Raw genomic sequence first — 18,476 nt, 5'->3', positions numbered from 1 at the left:
ATGGAGGCCATGGATGGAATAGGATTGTGCTGATTTTGCAGTGTTTTTCGATTTTTGGGGGTGTTCATGGGGAGGGACATGCCATGTGGCTGGTGGCCATTTTGAGTGCAGCTACAGGCACTGGCCATGTGCTTGGCAGGCAAGTGGCCATTTTGAATGCAGGCTTTGTTGTTAGGCCTCCAACCATTTTGCCTACTTTTCAACCTTTATTTATGCCCAGGGGTAGTGAGTCTTGCATGGGCCTAGTCTTTCTGTGGGTTGTCTTGAATTTAAACATTATGGAGGGCATGGATGGATTGGGATTGTGCTGATTTTGCAGTGTTTTTCGATTTTTTTGTGCTCTATAACTGAACTGATGTTCCTCTGTCTTCCATTTTTTTTAGGTGCACAAGACTCAAGAGAACCACCAGTGCCAGGAAGAAGTCCTGCAGCGGTGTGTGTGTGCAGCATAACGTCACGCGACGTCACGTCTGGCCTCAGACAACTCTACAATTCGTGCAACTGCGGCCTGCTGTCTGACCTGCTCTGAAGAAGATGGCCCCAAAGAAAGTTCTCCGTAGCTCCTCTAGCAAGAAAGTTGCTAGTAAGGAGCAGAAGAAGCAAGTTACCAAGGAGGCTGGTGTGTCACCCGCCACTTTTTTTGGGAGCAAAAGAAAAAGTACGCCTGCAGCAGCAGGATCTGCTGGGGACCAACCTGAGAGCAGCACCCCTGCTCCATTGGGTTCAGTGCCTCCACCACCACGCCAACTTAAGTCAAAGCCCTTGAGTGCTTCAGAGGCAGTCAGTGTACTTCTCCAATCACCATCGACCAGTGATGTTGGCTCATCGCAAGAAAGTAGCAGCAATGTCCCTGAATCAACACAGGTTGTTGTAACTCATCTGACAAGTGTTGAACAACCACAGCCGCAACAACAACACCATGTGCAAGTACACGCCCAAGTACATGTGGAAGGAGAGGCAGCAAAAGGAGATGCGCAAGCAAAGGTGCATGGACGTTCACAAGTGCCCACAATAGTTGTTCCTCCCGAAGTAGGGGCACATTTGGAAATCGACAATGAAGCTGAGGTATCATTGGAAGCCACTCCTCCTGATGATCATTCATTGTCTTCCACATCCCTAGCAAGGAAAAGATCAAGGGGGGTGTCTACATCTTCTTCAAGCCCACCTCGTTCTGGTGCAAGTGATCTGTCTTGGGAACCACGACAACTGCGGTCTGACAGTGAGGCAGAGGCACACCATGATCTGCCACCGGTACCTAAGCGTAAAAGGAAGGTCGTCCAAAAACTCAAACCTATGGAGTGTGATGAGGCTCAACAAGAAGTGACAGATACTGCTGGTGATGAAGCCTCTCACGATGACGACGAGGCAGTCATCACAAAGGTCACTGCAGCCCCACCGGGCATGCAGCAAAGAGACATTTTGACCCTATCCCGAGAAGCTGCTGAGCGTGATGATGATGTCGGCGAGGAGGCAATGGAAATGGAATCATTAGATTTGGAGTTAAGTAGTACACCAAAACCTACCGCTTCCATATTTCTTCCTCGCAAGAAGGTACCCACCTCGTCCTCGACCTCAATTCGTGGTGGTGAAAGTGCAAAACGTACTGAAGTTCGGCAATCCACATCCTCCACTTCATCTGTCATTAGCAGCAGGACCACCACCACCAGTATCGACGCCTCCTCCGGCGGCGGCCCCCGAAGACATTTCAAGTCTCCAGTTTGGGACTTCTTTAGTGTTTGCCCAAAAAAGGAAAACGTAGCCATTTGTAGCCTTTGTAAGCTTCGATATAGTCGTGGTAAGCTTGGTTCTAACTATGGTACCGGAGGCCAGAGAGGTCATCTTGAGAGAAGGCACCCTGTCGAATGGTTTCCGCACCTAGAGGCGGTCAAGAAAGCCGGAATTGCACGTAATGAAAACGTTGATTTGTCATCTGCTGATGACGAGGAGGTAGAAGAAGACGATCCAAACACTTCACTTACACCCAGTTCCCATGTCAGCAGCACACCCCATGGGAGCCACACTAAGAGTGTGGGAGAGAGTGAGACATCAATGCGGAAAAGTTCATCAGCGAGCGTAACTGGGTCGAAGAGATCATCATCCCGTAAATCATTGGTCCAGGGCAACATTAAAAAGATGTTGTTTACAGAAGCGCAATATGAACGCAACCACCCAATGACCCGTCTGTATAACACTAAGCTGGCTAAAATGCTAGCTCTGGACCTTCTCCCTTTTTCTTTTGTCGAAGGGGTTGGTTTTCTAGAATTAGTGGCAGCGCTCTGCCCTAAATGGAAGGTTCCTAGCCGGTTCTATTTTGCCCGAGTTGCGGTTCCAGCACTACATGAAGATGTTCTGAAGGCGATTGGGGCAGCTTTGCAGAAGAGTGCTGTTCACACTATACATCTGACAACAGACATGTGGAGCAGTGGCGCAGGCGCTGATTACATGTGCATCACTGCACACTGGGTCTCTTTTTCAGGGGCTAAAGCAAAGCTAAACTCAGGTGTTGACACTAACATTGTTTTTAAAGGTGCTCGGAAACATGCAACACTAGCCATGTTTGGTTTGGAGAAACGTCACACAGCAGAAAACATTTTGGATGTCTTTAACACAAAGGTCCTTAACTGTCTGTCCCCACTAAAACGCAAGGTTGGTTATGTTTCCACGGACAATGGCTCCAATATAGTTAAGGCCATGAGGGACGGTTACTATTTCAGAGTGCCGTGTTTGGCGCACTGTATAAACCTGGTTGTCCAAAAATTCTTGGGTAATAAACTCAGTGCAGCGTCCAGTGTATTGGAGAACTGCCGAAAAATTTGCAAGCATTTCAGGCATTCTTTTAAGGCCCGCAAGCAGCTGAGGAGCATGCTATATCAATGTCAAATGCCAGTGAAAGCACTCATCCAGGAGGTGGTAACACGTTGGAACTCAACCTTCTACATGCTTGAGCGTCTGTATGAGCAGTATACGCAACTCGATCAATATTTCTTGAAAGAGGGTATAGAGGAGCTGAGGATGGGTGGGCCGCAATGGAACATAGTTGAAAGCCTAACACGCATGCTTCGTCCTTTTGAGGTCTTCACGCGTGCAGTCAGCAAGGAGGACTCTAATTTGGGAAAAGCTATCCCATTGTTGTACATGCTGGAAGACCAACTGAAGGAGGTGTGTTCTGTGTTTCGAAAAGATGACAAAAAGAAAGGCTCTTCTTTGCTTCTGGCTGAGCAATTATTAGAGCTCCTACAAGGTGATGAACGTCTTCAAAAGATCCACTCAGAACAGCATTACATTTGTGCTACTATTCTGGATCCACGCTACAAAAAGGCGCTGGCAGGCAGAGCATTCTTTTCTTTTGCTGATGAAGATGTTACAAAGTACAAACGTTGGCTAGCCTTGTCAGCCAAGAAGTTTGAAACAGAACGGCTGGAAATTGAAGGAAATGGCAGTACATCAGCAGGCCATCCCCAGTCAAAACAATCCACTTCTGCACCTGTGGCTGTGGCACAAGTGACCTCTCAGCCGTTAAAGACACCGGCAACCGCATCATCTGCACGAAAGACAGCAGAAACATTGGAGGCTGAAGAGGATTGGCTAGCTCTGCGTGGGTTTGGTTCTCAAAAGGCCAGAGGCACAGCAAGAGCTACGCAAAGTGGAGGAACCTTGGAGGAGGACCTTGAGTCGATGGTGAAGGACTATCTGAATGACTCCACAGAGGTCTATGTTAATTCTGACCCATTGGCGTATTGGCATGGGAAAAAAGAATTGTGGCCACAGCTCACCAACCTGGCTTTAAACTACTTGTCTTGCCCACTCGCAAGTGTGTCTTCTGAACGGGTTTTCAGTGCGGCTGGTGGGATTGTAACTCCCAAACGGAGCCGCCTCTCGCCCAAAAATGTGGAGAGGTTAACAATGATCAAGATGAATCAGCACCTCATACCACCAGATATAAGAGTACGAGAGAGCGTGCCGGATGAAGAGGAGGTGGCCAGCACCATAGATGAGGGAATTTCTACTCTGTCAGGTGGCACTGACCTCACCCGGGCTGAATTCGCAGAGTATGATGACGAAGCCTTATTCTTATTCCTGGACCGTGATTCCGACTTCGAGCCCTGAAAATGAGACAACGAATCAATAACTTTCTTTTTCATCCTTATTCACTTTTATTCCTGTGTGTCTGTCTTTCTTTGTTGTGCACAGTTAATATAATTCAAACTTTAATCAGATTATCACAAAGACAAGCCCATCAGCAGAACTGTCTTCACTTGTTTGCTAATTTATTTGAAGGTGCCGCAGTCTGCATTCCTCAGGTTCACAAGTTCAGAAGAACATGCTCCTCTATCCTCCTCCTCCAGACTCCTATTTCCATCAAAGCAGAGGGCTGGTTTACGCCCAATGAAGAAAGACTCAGCACTTGTGGGGGTGTTGTTCTACCTCTTTGCAGGTGAGTTGACGGGTCTGGGGCCATTGCTGGGAAGCACTAAAAGTGGTTTGTGCCAAATCCGAGGCGGAAATTTTTTTGTGTTTTTGATGACTTGCTTGCCTTTGAGGTGCTCTTAGGGGGGGTTCCGTCTGTTTGTGGGTGAGTTTCATGGTCTGAGAGCATTGCTGGGACACTCTAATCTTGATTGCATTTGCTTTTCAGGAAATCCGTCGTGCCAACCCCGACTTATGGCCTAGCTACGCAGCGCGTTTGGACCGAAGGCCCAGAAATATTGCAAGTATGAGATTTTGCTTTTGGCCTGTTTGGGGGTGTTATGCTTCTTGGCGGGTGGGTTGCCGGGTCTTGGGGCATTCCTGGGAAGGTCTAATACCGGGTAGAAGTGGTTGGGACAAAATCCAGGCCGATTTTTTTTGGGCTATTTCAGACATTTTGCTCTATGTAGCGTTTTCGGGGGCCTGTTTGGGGGGCTTCCTGGTGTTTGCGGGTGAGTTTCGTGGTCTGGGAGCACTGCTGGGACACTCTAATCTTGATTGCATTTGCTTTTCAGGAAATCCGTCGTGCCAACCCCGACTTATGGCCTAGCTACGCAGCGCGTTTGGACCGAAGGCCCAGAAATATTGCAAGTATGAGATTTTGCTTTTGGCCTGTTTGGGGGTGTTATGCTTCTTGGCGGGTGGGTTGCCGGGTCTTGGGGCATTCCTGGGAAGGTCTAATACCGGGTAGAAGTGGTTGGGACAAAATCCAGGCCGATTTTTTTTGGGCTATTTCAGACATTTTGCTCTATGTAGCGTTTTCGGGGGCCTGTTTGGGGGGCTTGCTGGTGTTTGCGGGTGAGTTTCGTGGTCTGGGAGCACTGCTGGGACACTCTAATCTTGATTGCATTTGCTTTTCAGGAAATCCGTCGTGCCAACCCCGACTTATGGCCTAGCTACGCAGCGCGTTTGGACCGAAGGCCCAGAAATATTGCAAGTATGAGATTTTGCTTTTGGCCTGTTTGGGGGTGTTATGCTTCTTGGCGGGTGGGTTGCCGGGTCTTGGGGCATTCCTGGGAAGGTCTAATACCGGGTAGAAGTGGTTGGGACAAAATCCAGGCCGATTTTTTTTGGGCTATTTCAGACATTTTGCTCTATGTAGCGTTTTCGGGGGCCTGTTTGGGGGGCTTGCTGGTGTTTGCGGGTGAGTTTCGTGGTCTGGGAGCACTGCTGGGACACTCTAATCTTGATTGCATTTGCTTTTCAGGAAATCCGTCGTGCCAACCCCGACTTATGGCCTAGCTACGCAGCGCGTTTGGACCGAAGGCCCAGAAATATTGCAAGTATGAGATTTTGCTTTTGGCCTGTTTGGGGGTGTTATGCTTCTTGGCGGGTGGGTTGCCGGGTCTTGGGGCATTCCTGGGAAGGTCTAATACCGGGTAGAAGTGGTTGGGACAAAATCCAGGCCGATTTTTTTTGGGCTATTTCAGACATTTTGCTCTATGTAGCGTTTTCGGGGGCCTGTTTGGGGGGCTTCCTGGTGTTTGCGGGTGAGTTTCGTGGTCTGGGAGCACTGCTGGGACACTCTAATCTTGATTGCATTTGCTTTTCAGGAAATCCGTCGTGCCAACCCCGACTTATGGCCTAGCTACGCAGCGCGTTTGGACCGAAGGCCCAGAAATATTGCAAGTATGAGATTTTGCTTTTGGCCTGTTTGGGGGTGTTATGCTTCTTGGCGGGTGGGTTGCCGGGTCTTGGGGCATTCCTGGGAAGGTCTAATACCGGGTAGAAGTGGTTGGGACAAAATCCAGGCCGATTTTTTTTTTGGGCTATTTCTGACATTTTGCTCTATGTAGCGTTTTCGGGGGCCTGTTTGGGGGGCTTCCTGGTGTTTGCGGGTGAGTTTCGTGGTGTTGGAGCACTGCTGGCTATATATACTTTACTTTGCAAGAGGTTTGAAGCAAATCCATGGTGGCTGAGGGGACTTAGGGCCTAGCTGCAGAGCGCGCGCGGAGTGATTTGGGAAATTTGTGAAAAAGTGACTAAGTCCCCATTTTTGTACTTTTGCTCTTTGGCTGTTTGGGGGTCTTCTACTCGTTTTCTCCTGGGTTGACGGCTCTGGGGCCATTGCTGGGAAGCTCTAATACCGGATAAAAGTGTTTTGGACCAAATCCCAGGCGGAATTTTTTTTTGTGTTTTTGATGACTTGCTTGCCTTTGAGGTGCTCTTAGGGGGGGTTCCGTCTGTTTGCGGGTGAGTTTCGTGGTCTGGGAGCACTGCTGGGACACTCTAATCTTGATTGCATTTGCTTTTCAGGAAATCCGTCGTGCCAACCCCGACTTATGGCCTAGCTACGCAGCGCGTTTGGACCGAAGGCCCAGAAATATTGCAAGTATGAGATTTTGCTTTTGGCCTGTTTGGGGGTGTTATGCTTCTTGGCGGGTGGGTTGCCGGGTCTTGGGGCATTCCTGGGAAGGTCTAATACCGGGTAGAAGTGGTTGGGACAAAATCCGCGCGGAAAAGCCTTTAGTTTTGGCACTTTTTGTAACTTAGGGTTCGTTAGGGTTAGCCCTAGCAGCAGGATTGCATGTGTATCGGGGTGTTCTAGATTTTTCAAACTGAGTTCTGGGGTCTTAGAGCACTCGTGAGAATGTGTAATTTTGGTTGCAAGTCATTTGAAGAAAATCCATGGTGGGAAAGGGGGGATTTGGCATAGTTAAAGAAAGCCTTTGCCACTATTCTTAACTTAGGGTTCGTTAGGGTTAGCAGTATTTCTATTGCATGTGTTTGAGTGGGGGGGATTTCGAGTCTTGGAGCGATGCTGGCTATGGCTACTTTTGCTTGGTTGCTTGCAAGTGGTTTGAATACAATCCACGGGGGGTAATGGGTAATTAGGGTACTTCGGCCTACTTTTACTTTCAAAGTAAGTTTTGTCTCCAGTTTTCTGCTAGGCCTCGTTTTTTGGGTGGGAGCACTGCTAGGAAGATCTATTTTTGTTCTAAAACACAGTTTACAGTACACCTAGCTTGAGGGGCAAGATCCGCTACATTAATTTGCCCATACTTACTTATCCTTCAAAAGGTGACTCAGAGTACGCACTTTCAAAAACATTGTACTGTCTGTCTACTAGGAAAAACAAATTGTGACTTTTTGCACTCCACAGCCTACATACCTTATATTTATTTATCAGTGGTGTTGTAATATTATATCACTTCCTGTTTTTCGTTGAATAATTACAGGCCGGGTTTCAGTCTCTGCAATGGGGAAAAAAGGATGGAGTCAGGCTTCACAGTAGCGAGCCACAATTCAGCATCAGGCAGGCAGTGGACAGGGTGTCTTCTGGTGACCAACATCGGTGGACGAAGCGTCGGCTGCAATGGAGGAGTGCCGCTAATAGGAGGATTTTTTTTCTGCGGGCAACTTACTTACCACTTCCAACAGGACCACTACAACCACATAGATACAGTATCCCTTGCCTTTTTCTCTGACTGTGACTGCATTTCTTTGCTCTCTCTCGGCTTCTACATTGATCCCTTAACACATCACTTAGTCCACTCCACTATCTGCACCACACATAGTCATTTGTAAGTGCTCCTACGTAATTCGCAAGTCGCAGCACGCCCCAGGCCGTAGAGGACTGGGATGGCCCCAATGATGAAGCATGTCACCAAGGGGCAACCCTGGTGAGTGAGGGGACACCTAGAAAAAAAGCAATTTCTCCTTTTCTATCTACTATACCTTCTGTCAGGTTACGCAGCCCCTAAGCGCCTACCGTACTATGAAACTACATTTCCCATGAGTAGGCGGGAGACTTGCAGACTATTTAGTGAGACTATATGAGAGTACCCTTGTATGTTAGGACATCACTTCACTGATGCCTGTCTTGTCTTCTCTTACAGGTATCCTTTCCCTGCTGACCCTACCTTTACCCATCCCACATTTTTTATTTTAGTTTGTTATTTTTCTCCCTCGCCTAATGCCTCGAACACCCTGTGTTTACACTTCTGGGTGTTGGTGACATTTGGAGGTGGAACCATATTTGCATCGACTGGATCACGGGGAGTAAACGTGACACCTTCCAGACCAACCCCATTGAGTGTTGTTGTGAATGGATTTATAGTGACCAGCAAGGCTCTCGGGTATCTGGCTACAGAGACCTTATGTTGAATATAGTTATCAATAATTCCACACAGGCCCTGTACTGTCGCATTCTTTCTTTCCACAGTTGTCGATGATATATTCTTACTCTGCTTGACAAAGAACCATTGCTAATGTGAAAGAACTTCAACCGAATTAGTAGTTATACTTTACCATTTGTTAGGCTACAATGTGGCACTGCTCTACTGTACTTCTGTCACCTGCTATATTCTCAGTTGTACCGTTGAATTGCTCAGGAGGACAAACCAGATTTCATTTTCTTTTTTTTCATAGGCATGCAACTGCCACTGTGTCACACCACTACTACCACCGCTATGAGGAAATTTTATCCGACCAAGATTGCCAACGTTATTCGGTGTTTCCCGTGGAGCCAGCCCTGGGCCTAGCCCTACTTTCAAACACAAATTACAGGTAAGATAAGCGTTTGGTGGTTTGGGGGTATAATGGAGTATTAGTACGAGAGACGAGAGCCTGAAGGTAGTACTACTAAAGTCCTAGGACTCTTGGATTCACTTCACTTAGTCTGTGAGAGGCACTTAGTGTTGAAAACATTTGGGCATTTACACTTAAAGGAAGAAAATGGAACTAAACTTTCAGGAAAACAGTCAACGTTAAACCCCCACCCACCAGGCAAGCAGTAAAAAACAGGTATGCTCAGATAAAGTTTGAAAAAGTATATTTATATCCCTAACAAAATAATCTCCCGCAAGACCCTCCCTAACCCCAACGATTGTCCTTCAAAAGTCCCCAAAAACCCAACTCCCAATTCCCACCCCCCAAAAGTCTCTAAAAAAGGGGCAAGGGACACTATGGGTGGATGCTGTTCACTTTTTGGGCCAGGGCATCATGCTCCTCGCGGAGCAAGGCGAGCTCCTGCTGAAGGCGGGACACCATCAGGGTGGTGCGGCGCAGGCGTGCCTTCACTGCCTTGCAGGTGCAAGGCCTGTGAGAAGCAGCTGTTGGCCTTGCTGCTCGGCGGTGGCGTTTGCCTTTGGCAGCCCGGCTCAGTCTCGGTGGACCACTGTGCTGGGTCACGGTGGCAGCCGGTGAGGCCACGGAGGACGACGTTGTCGTTGTTGTCGACCGCACACTTTCCACGTCCTCCAGGGCCACCAGCCGCCGATATTCCGCAACAGTGGCCTCGATTCTCCGTTGCCGGGCCGCTCTAGCCAGCTCCTTCCTCCTTGTTCGTTTGGAAGGAGAACCTATATGAAGAAAGAAAGACATAGTCTGTAACCAATGCTCTTTAAGATTAACTCAATCATTCAGCAGAAATGTGTGCTGCAGTACAACTAGCAACTTGCAAGCGCATTACATAACTATTGAGGCCAGTATCTATCTAACCTCACACTTCTTCATCCTTGCTCTAACATTAGTGGGAGTTTAAGGAACAAATTCTATGAGCACTGTGGACTTCCATTGGAGTCGACTATGAAAGTACACCAGTCTTATTCTTCTTCTTGTCTCTTGTTTTGGAAAATTGGTACGTTATTTTCTGCAAGCCGGCATAATGCCAGCGCGGTAAACTTGCACCCGAGAAAAAGAGACGCACGCCATGAGGAGTGACCTAGACTTGCGTTGCCGTTGCGTTACTGTACCCGTCCAGTACATGCAGGTGGTGAATCTCTTACTTTTCTATTACGGGTGGCACTGAGAATACTCTGTTACAACTCAAGGGCTACTGCTTAATTAATTTAACTTTCACCCTACAGTGGAAATGAGTACTAGAAATGGAAAATTGAAGAAGATAAATAATCTGATTATCTATCACTTCACATGGGATGTTTTTGCTTATATATGGGATGACTTTAGGTGCTTTGCTTTTTATTGAGTGACAGGCAGTGATACATCCACACATGAATGACTGAGTACTACTAAACTTATTAAGAGAGGTAGGGAGTGGCCACCATAATAACCGGATCTATGCAGTGCTTGCAATACAAACTACTGCTACTATTTATGGTAGTATTTGGACAAAATTAAAAGTTCTTTTCCTTGCCTTTCCTACACTGGAACGGACGTGCGGGTGCAGTGTTAGTGTTACATGCTCTTCAAAGTTACACTTAGTTCATCCACTGACCGTCTACTCTCTCTAGATCATGGGTACTCACAAACTTTCTCTCAGGGGCTACATTTACAGTGTAGTTTGGGGCCGAGGGCCGCACTGGTGGGGGCGGAGTCAGAGGGGGCGGGGCTAAAGCAAAACGATAACTTGTGACCATGAGGTTGCACACAGGTCCCTGCAGCAGATGCCCTCATCCACTGAGCCACCAGACCCAGCATTTACATACATCTCTCTCCCTCCTGCTGTCCCTCCTGCCCTCCCTCCATCTCTCTCTCCCTCCTGCCCTCCCTCTCCCTCTGTCATCTCACTGTGTGTGTGTCTATCTGTGTCAGCCTTCAGCCCGGGTTGAGACCGCTTCCTCAACGCGCACACACAGACAACAACACCAAAGTACTTAACAGGTCTTTAAAAGACCATTAACATATTATTGAGGCTTTGTTTGTTTTAGCGCCCCTGCTTCTCCACCCTGACAATCACTGCTTGCCCGGCCCCACAGAGCAGAGGCTTAGTTCTATTTCACCTCTTTGTGGCCTTGCATCTCCACTCTGCTCTGTGGGGGCCGGGGGAGCAGTGATTGTCAGAGTGGAGATGCAGGGGCGCTAACAGGTGAAATACAAAAAAGCCTCTGCTCTGTGGGGGCCGGGGGAGCAGTGATTGTCTGCAAGGTCAGCGCACCGCCAACGAAGGCTTGCCGGGCCACCACCGGCCCGCGGGCCGTACTAGGAGTACCCCTGCTCTAGATACACATATGCTATCTAAGAGTCAGATAGTAGCATGATCCAGGTATATGGACACATACAGTTTCTGTGTCACCCACCCAGGCTGTTGTCCTTCCACCCATCATTGCTTCATCATTCACCCAGCCATGCATCTCATATTCTTGCCTTCCCAGCTAGTCTTCAATCTCAATAAGTAAGGAATATATAAGAGCTTACCTCTGGCCGCCACCACCGTCTCAACTCTCACATCCGGCGCCGCCGCCTCCTCCCCTGATGATGAATTGCCCTCCGCCTCCGTGTCGAGCACCACCACCACACTGGCCCCGCCACCAGATGTTCCACCTACAAAGTACATTTAAGAATCTTAGAATAAAGCACTCACTAGTCACTAGTATTTGGTCTAGGAATGAAGACATGTGAAAACAATGTAATTTGTGACTGTCTACGTTAAAGTTAAAAAAAATGTCCCTTTTTCCAGGGAAGGTTGTCTTGCTGCACTTTTTGGCACAACTGATGAAGGCTGATTTTTTAACACGCACCATTTTTCTCCACACAGACAGAAGATGGACTTCTAACAACAAGATCAAGTTGAAACCAGGTGAGAGCTCGGCTCGACCACAAGAAATGTCTTCAATTAATCGTCAGCACTAACCACTTTTCCATTATCAGTTAAACGTTTAGTTTTATTATGACTTCATTTTAATAAATGTGTTTACTTTTAATAAAGCTTTTAAATTTAAATACAATCTGTGTTTTTTGGTCCTCCAGACTAGAGTGACTGAACGAAAGGTTTTGCAATTTTTGCAAGCATGAGTCCAGATAGAACACTTCAAAAGACATTATGGACAATCCCAGAGGACTGCACTAAGTTGATAGAGCTATTGCTGACTAGAATCATGGGAGTTTCGCCAACCGTGCAATCTTAGTTAGCTACACAGACAGACTAATAAGAATAATCTAGTAATACCACAGGGAGTCATAGTAGAGGCAGGATAAGAATTTAGATACAGTCTACAAGAAGAGCAAAGACAATTTTGAAAAAATTCAAATGAGGAACGCTAGGAAAAATAGGTACTAGTCTAAAATGAAAACTTACTGGGGCCAGCAGAGGAGCCCTCGCCTGCCCGATCCTGGCCCTGTTGATGAACAGCATCCGCCGCCTGCTGCTCCTGTGTCCTCCTCTCGCCCCTGGGGGGAGCTGACGTACAACATGAAAGAAAGAACAGAAAACATGGATGATTGTTGCTTGTCAATGTCAACCAAATCAAACATTTCAAAAGAACAATAACAAAATATTTCCGCGAAATTATATTGATTATGGTTACTTTTTATTTATTTGCGGACCTGTGACTTCGAAAGTCACGTAACTCACTAAACAAAGTACTGAAACGTTCACCTAGGACTGGCAGGCAGCAGTCCGCAGGCAAGACGCAAAGTGACAGACAAACTCCATTGTGATTTCAGTCAGATCAGTGACAACACTAACAGTTGCCTGCTACATTACCAGTCATTTAAATAGTCAAACTATCAATCCACCGCCACTATTTTTCTTATTGTCAGGGTTACAAAGGAAGGGGCAGATTTAAGCCCTTGCGGCTCTTTTGCGCCGTTCTTGCGTGACTTTTGTGACGCAGCAGCTAAACAAAAAAGGGCGCCATGGTGCGGCGTATAATATTATAACAACGTGACGCATTTGGGAGATGCATCCCGTTATAAAGCCCTGCGCCATCAGGGGGCGTTCCGGCGCAAGGGAGGGCATTCCTGCGCTGGAACACATCCTAATAGTGGCTGAGGGAAATCTACAAAATATCAATCAGTCACCTTTAGGACAATGATGCGTCACACAAACCCTGCACCTGCTTGAAGCAGACGTACGGCTTGACCCAGCATTGGGGAGATAGGGTACCCCAGAGCATTGATGGAGCTGCGCCATCGTTGCGACGCAACTCCAGCAGTAAAGCTTCGGTGACGTTTTGGGCCCATGGGGAGCCGCATTGCAAATACGGCGCACCATGTTTGGTGGTGGTAGCGGGCCGCACAATTAATGGCGCATCCCTGCTACTTTGCAGGGATGCGACGGTAATTGCAATTCTGCCCCTTAGGGGCATACTTACTTACGCGTTCTGGCGCATCTCCAGAGATGCGCCAGATCAAATGCGTCACGCAAAACTACCCTTGCGACACGGCAGATGTGCCTCATTTACAATGCGGCGCGCCCTGGCGCAAGGGTAGGCACTTGCGTGACGCATCTCGTCACGTAAGAGCGGCGCATCGCTGGAGTCACGTCGCCAACGCAATGCAACTCCAGTAATGCTCAGGGCCACCCAATACTTTACATGCTGTGTCAGTCCTTTCGCCTGCTTCGAGCAGACATAAGGAATTGAATTGACGTAGCAGCGTCGCAGAAGTGCCTGCGTTAAATCTTGTAGATTTCACGCAGGCAATTTTGCGAGGCGCACAGCCGCTGGACCGCCCACCCTGCGTACTAGGAACGCACCCATTGTGGTGCAGGCCCATGGCTTTATAACGTGACGCATCTCCCTAGATGCGTCATGCTGTAAATGACTTGCAGGGATGCGGCACGTTTACGCCGCTGTTGCGTCACGCAAGGCAACGTAAACGTGGCGCAAGGGGCTTGTAAATGTAATCTGCCCCCTAGTGTCTAGCATTACGCAGTTCTGTTAAGTACACTCATACATAATAGTTACTCAGGCCAATGAGACCACGAAATAGAAAACAAATAAGCATAGTAGCAACCCCACTGAGAAGGAGAGCAGTGCACCTGAAATGCACAGAAGATTTTGAAATATAATTTAACTACAATGTAATCGTCATCAGCGGCATTATTGGCTTGCTCCATGTAAAAAACAAATATTTGCAATACAACAACACAGAGCAGGAGAAAACATCATAGTAGTGAGTGATTAAATGCCAATGGCTACTACTACTCACCAAGCCCGGGGATCTCCAAGCCGAGCTGGTCCAGCAGGTCGCGCTCGCGGTCCAGGAGGTCCGTCCAGCGATGGGTGACCTGGCTGTAGGTGCGCTGGACCCCGTAGAGGTGGGATATGGCCCAGCACACCTTCTCCCACCGCTTCCGGCGCTCCCGCATGTTATAGCCGCCGGCCGCGATCCTGCCGCCTCCCGCGATGGTCCTGGGCAGGCGGCGCTGGACGAAGTAGACCAGCGCGCCCACTTCCTCCGGGCTGAATATCTCCCGGCGCGTCACCTGCTCCCCCCTCGATCTCACGCCTGCTGTCCTGCCACTGGGTCCAGCACTACTCCCCGCCGCTGCGGCCCTCAAGTGCCTGGGCAGCTTCACGGCGCCTGGCTTGACCATGGTCTGGGCAGGTAAGGTAGGAAGAAGTAGAAAATTAAGAAAGAATAGGATAGGGAAGAAGAAAAGAAAAGAGTTTACAAAAGTAGTTTAAAAGTAAAGAAAAATAGCAGAAAAGACAAAAATATACAGCTAGGAAAAGAGAGGGATAGATAAGAAGCAAAATCGTAAAAAAAAAACTGAAAACAAGCAAAGGATGGGAAAGATATCAAGAGGATTAAACACCATGCCCAGACACAGGAAATGAATGAAAAACAAGATGGCCGGCGCCCGTTTCCGAGCGCGAAAGTCAGTTCGCGCGAGATTTTCCTCGCGATCTCGTGCGAACCTCTAGATTTCCCGCGCGATCTCGTGCGAACCTCTACTCGCAATGCGCTTACTGCGCGAGATTATACATAGCGGGCGGAAACGGAAATACGTCACGCAAACAAAATGGCCGCGCCCGTACTCGACCTTGGGGTAAATTCGCGTGTTGCGCTGCAAGCGGCTCGCGAATACTGCAAAAAAACTCGCGAAACAACAAGCCGCAAAAAAATAAAATGCTCATTCGCACGAATTGGCGGCTTCCGCGGTCGGTTTCGCACGACGCCGCGCCCCGCGAATAGCGCGAAAAAAACGGCAAAACGATTTCAGCAAAAGCAAAAGCAATGAGCAGGTGCAAAAGGTCAACCTCATGATTTGTAACGATTCTTTGTATTGCTTCCTGAGGGGGCCCTCCAGAATTCGGTTGCCTGCTTGCAACTATTGTGTGACCCTGCTCTGACCTTAACTGTATGCCACAAAGGTCCTGATTTACAGCTAAAGGAGCAGACAAGCAGGTGCCAGGCTGGAACTTTAAATTCTTTCAGTGACACATTAATTAGCCCCTAATTCATTATTGTCAGTTGGGGCAGGGCAGGTGTTGTAACTAATTTTGCAACAATGAAAGCACTTAGCAAGTGCAAAAGATCACTAATCAGGGCGCACTAAGGAAGCAGGTGCCAGCTAAAAAAATATTCTGTGACACATTAATCAGCCCCAAATTAATTCAGGTCACTTGAGGCAGGGAAGGTGTGCTTTGCTTTGCCGAAAATAATGTACACTGGACAACCAGAGGGTGTGGTGATGAAACAGAGGGTGGCATGGGTGGGCCAGAGGGTGGCATGAGTAGTCAGAGAGTGGCAGTGGTGACAGAGAGTGGCAGTGATGAAGAAGAGTGTCCCAAACAGGCTGGACATGTAGAAACAACAAGTTCGCAAAACTTGCGACCCGACAGGTAAGTTCGCAAATTGCGAAATTGTAAAAACCCTCGCGAACTGGCAGAAACACGGGCGAACACAAAAAAAAAAAAAAATCCGCAAATTCGCGGGAATTCGCGGATTTTGCGGATTGCGAATCCGCAAATCCGCAAAATTCGCGAACGCGAGATCCGCAAAATTCGCCCATGCTTACTCTGCACCAGAGTTTCCCAGCCCAAGCTTATGTAAACCAACTGTCTCTGTGGTCATGAGACCAGTGGCGGCTGGCAGGGAATGCAGATTACCTCCTCCCGGGCGGGGAACAAAATATATATTTTTTAAAGCTTGCCTCCTCACAGCCGCCTCGGGCTCTCCTCTGTCGTTGCTTCGCTGACGAGTCCTGGAAGCACACAGGCTCCCTTAAGCCAATCACAACGCTGATTGGTACTCAGACTGGGACTGGGAGCCTGGGCATGTTCTCCACCCAGGGTGTGAATCACAGCCCAGTAGAGAACATGCAAAGTACGCATTACTGTTTGGCTGGCCCAAGGAGGCCTGCCAAACCGTCATGCGCACTTAAGTGCAAGTACCAGTCCTCCCCCTGTGGCACCAGCCACACACTAGCCCAGCCCCGTAGCTGGGAAAAATACAATTATAATAACGGTTATTTTATTTGACCTTTTTCCTGCTCTGAGAGTAGTGGGGCGACACTCCTCTGCCTTAGAGGTGGAGCCGCCCCTGCCGAAGACCCTCAAGAGCCGGGCATGCGACCTATGCAGATGGTCAATTGCAGAAATATGTGGAGAGACAAATAAGGAAAGTGACTAACAGAGTGATAAGCATGCACTACGAAGGCCACTACCTTTGACAGACCTTAGTCACCGGTGTTGCTTGTTTTAGGGGTGTGGTGATTATTGTGCTAAATGTCTAGATACAGTAATAGAAAACTCACAGGCATGCAAATACTCGTCATTGCTCTTATGTTCTCCCAGAGAAGTGTCATGCAAAGGCTCACACATTCAGCAGTAGAATGTCACTCATTCAAACCCTAAAACATAGAAATGTCAGTGTTGGACTTGGCCCTTTTTCCATGAATTTTTTCGCTTTTGTGGGAATAAACAGGTCATGTGGATGTATTTCAAATGCAAATGTTAAATGCTGTGCAGTGGTGTACGCACCTATATCACCCCCATGGTAGAGGAATGTATAGGACATGTGTGGTGATGCAATGAAGCATGCTGCGCAATGGCTTGCGCAGAGTCATTTTCACCATTGTAGAAATGCATCTTTGTAAAATGTCACTTTTAAAATGGACGCCATTTCTGTCAGCTTGTGCCGCCTGACTGAGGTGAGTTAGCGGTCTAGTGTTTGAAGTGACAAGGTGTTCTATACTCCTCACAGTGACAGTTGAGGCTGGAACTGCCAGGGACCTTCTAGAAGCTTCCAGCCTTTCTGGCATTTGTAGAGCAGTAGAGATGCCATGTGCTCAGACTGAAGGTGGGCTGGATTGAGAGGGGACACTCTGCCAGGAGGTCATGCAGTGGCACCTCCTGTGTGCTGGCCCCTGAGCCCATCTGTACCCCTCCACTGTCCACAGGGCCATTGAGAGCCCGCTTCTGGAGTTCAGGCTGCTGTACCAGGAGGAGTGCCAGTGTGCCACGTGACAGGGGATGATGGTTCCAAGGAGCTGCTGTCCTGTACTGATGAGTACCCGCTGACCTGGCCTAGCACTGCCTGCATGCATAATGTAAGTAATGTCTAGGGATGGTATATTCATGCTCATGTGATTTTCCCTGACTGACATGTTTTGGTGCTCACCTGTATATACCTAATACTAAGGTTTAATGCATACGGGGCCTGATTTAAGGTGTTGCTGGCCAATGAGTCTACAAAGCTTGTGTCTCTATGTCTAAGGAGGTGTTGAGGGGTTGCTGTTTCAGGCCTGCTCACACAGCGATTGAGGCATATCGTGAGACACGGCTAAGTTCCTGACCTTGCCAGTAGGTATGGGCTGCTCTACGTTCATTATTGATGCTAATGGGATGTTCCTGACTAATGCTTCATGCTAATGTGATTTATGCCTCCGGTTTAGGCCTTATGACAATACTGTGGTGCTAATGTTGTTACAGCCATGCTGAAAGTGTTTTTCCCCCTAAAGCTACAGCTGCTGGACTCTTCATCTATTCCTTGCACCTACCTTTATTCCACATACTCTTGTGATGGTTCTGGCAGCGGCCCGAGTGGCCCTGCCCTGTAAATAGTCCCCTTCTGTACATGACTACCGGGTGCCAGTTGGCGCTGTGTTCACCCCTGTGATTACATATGCAGTTTTTCACCTAAACTGTTGTGGTCTCTTTTTGTAGTGTGCCTTGTGTGTCGTCTGTGTGTGCTGCGCGGATGCTTTACACAATGCCCTGGAGTTTAGCCTACCCGCTCCGCACCACGCTACCCCATTTCTACAAGTCAGCATCCAAAAACTTGGCAGCTATGAAAGGGTTAATATCCTGCTGTAAAGTCAGATCGTGTACTGTGTAGCATGATCCTTGCTGCATAATCGCAAACTGTATTTGAGG

At 48.2% G+C, this 18,476-nt stretch overlaps 1 protein-coding gene across 2 annotated transcripts; it reads right to left on the bottom strand.

The window, feature by feature from the left end:
- Positions 1–8,839: 8,839 nt before the first annotated feature.
- LOC147717496 (uncharacterized) lies at positions 8,840–12,544 on the bottom strand. 2 transcript variants are annotated; one of them, XR_015295809.1, is made up of 3 exons: positions 12,446–12,544; positions 11,566–11,691; positions 8,840–9,770 (listed from the first exon to the last, which is right to left on the bottom strand). XR_015295809.1 is itself a non-coding variant. In XM_086920520.1 (2 exons), the coding sequence occupies exons 1-2, from the start codon at positions 11,702–11,704 to the stop codon at positions 9,373–9,375; spliced, it is 537 nt and encodes a 178-aa protein (XP_086776646.1). In that variant the 5' UTR covers positions 11,705–11,720; the 3' UTR covers positions 8,840–9,372. The 2 variants fall into 2 exon arrangements, 1 of the variants encoding a protein (XP_086776646.1); XM_086920520.1 differs by lacking the exon at positions 12,446–12,544 and having other exon boundaries at positions 11,566–11,720.
- Positions 12,545–18,476: the final 5,932 nt, after the last annotated feature.

This window comes from Lissotriton vulgaris, chromosome 5 (genome assembly GCF_964263255.1).
Source record: "Lissotriton vulgaris chromosome 5, aLisVul1.2, whole genome shotgun sequence".
Lineage (NCBI taxonomy): Eukaryota > Metazoa > Chordata > Amphibia > Caudata > Salamandridae > Lissotriton > Lissotriton vulgaris.
Note: the sequence above shows the minus strand (reverse complement) of the source record. Positions and strands in the feature narration are given on the sequence as shown.

What these genes read in the sequence shown, in the direction of transcription:
- LOC147717496 (XM_086920520.1), bottom strand. Translation starts at nt 11,704, where the DNA reads ATGTACTTTGTAGGTGGAACATCTGGTGGCGGGGCCAGTGTGGTGGTG. An exon ending in GACGGTGGTGGCGGCCAGAG is followed by an intron (nt 9,771 to 11,565) that starts GTAAGCTCTTAT and finishes TTCTTCATATAG; the next exon opens with GTTCTCCTTCCAAACGAACA.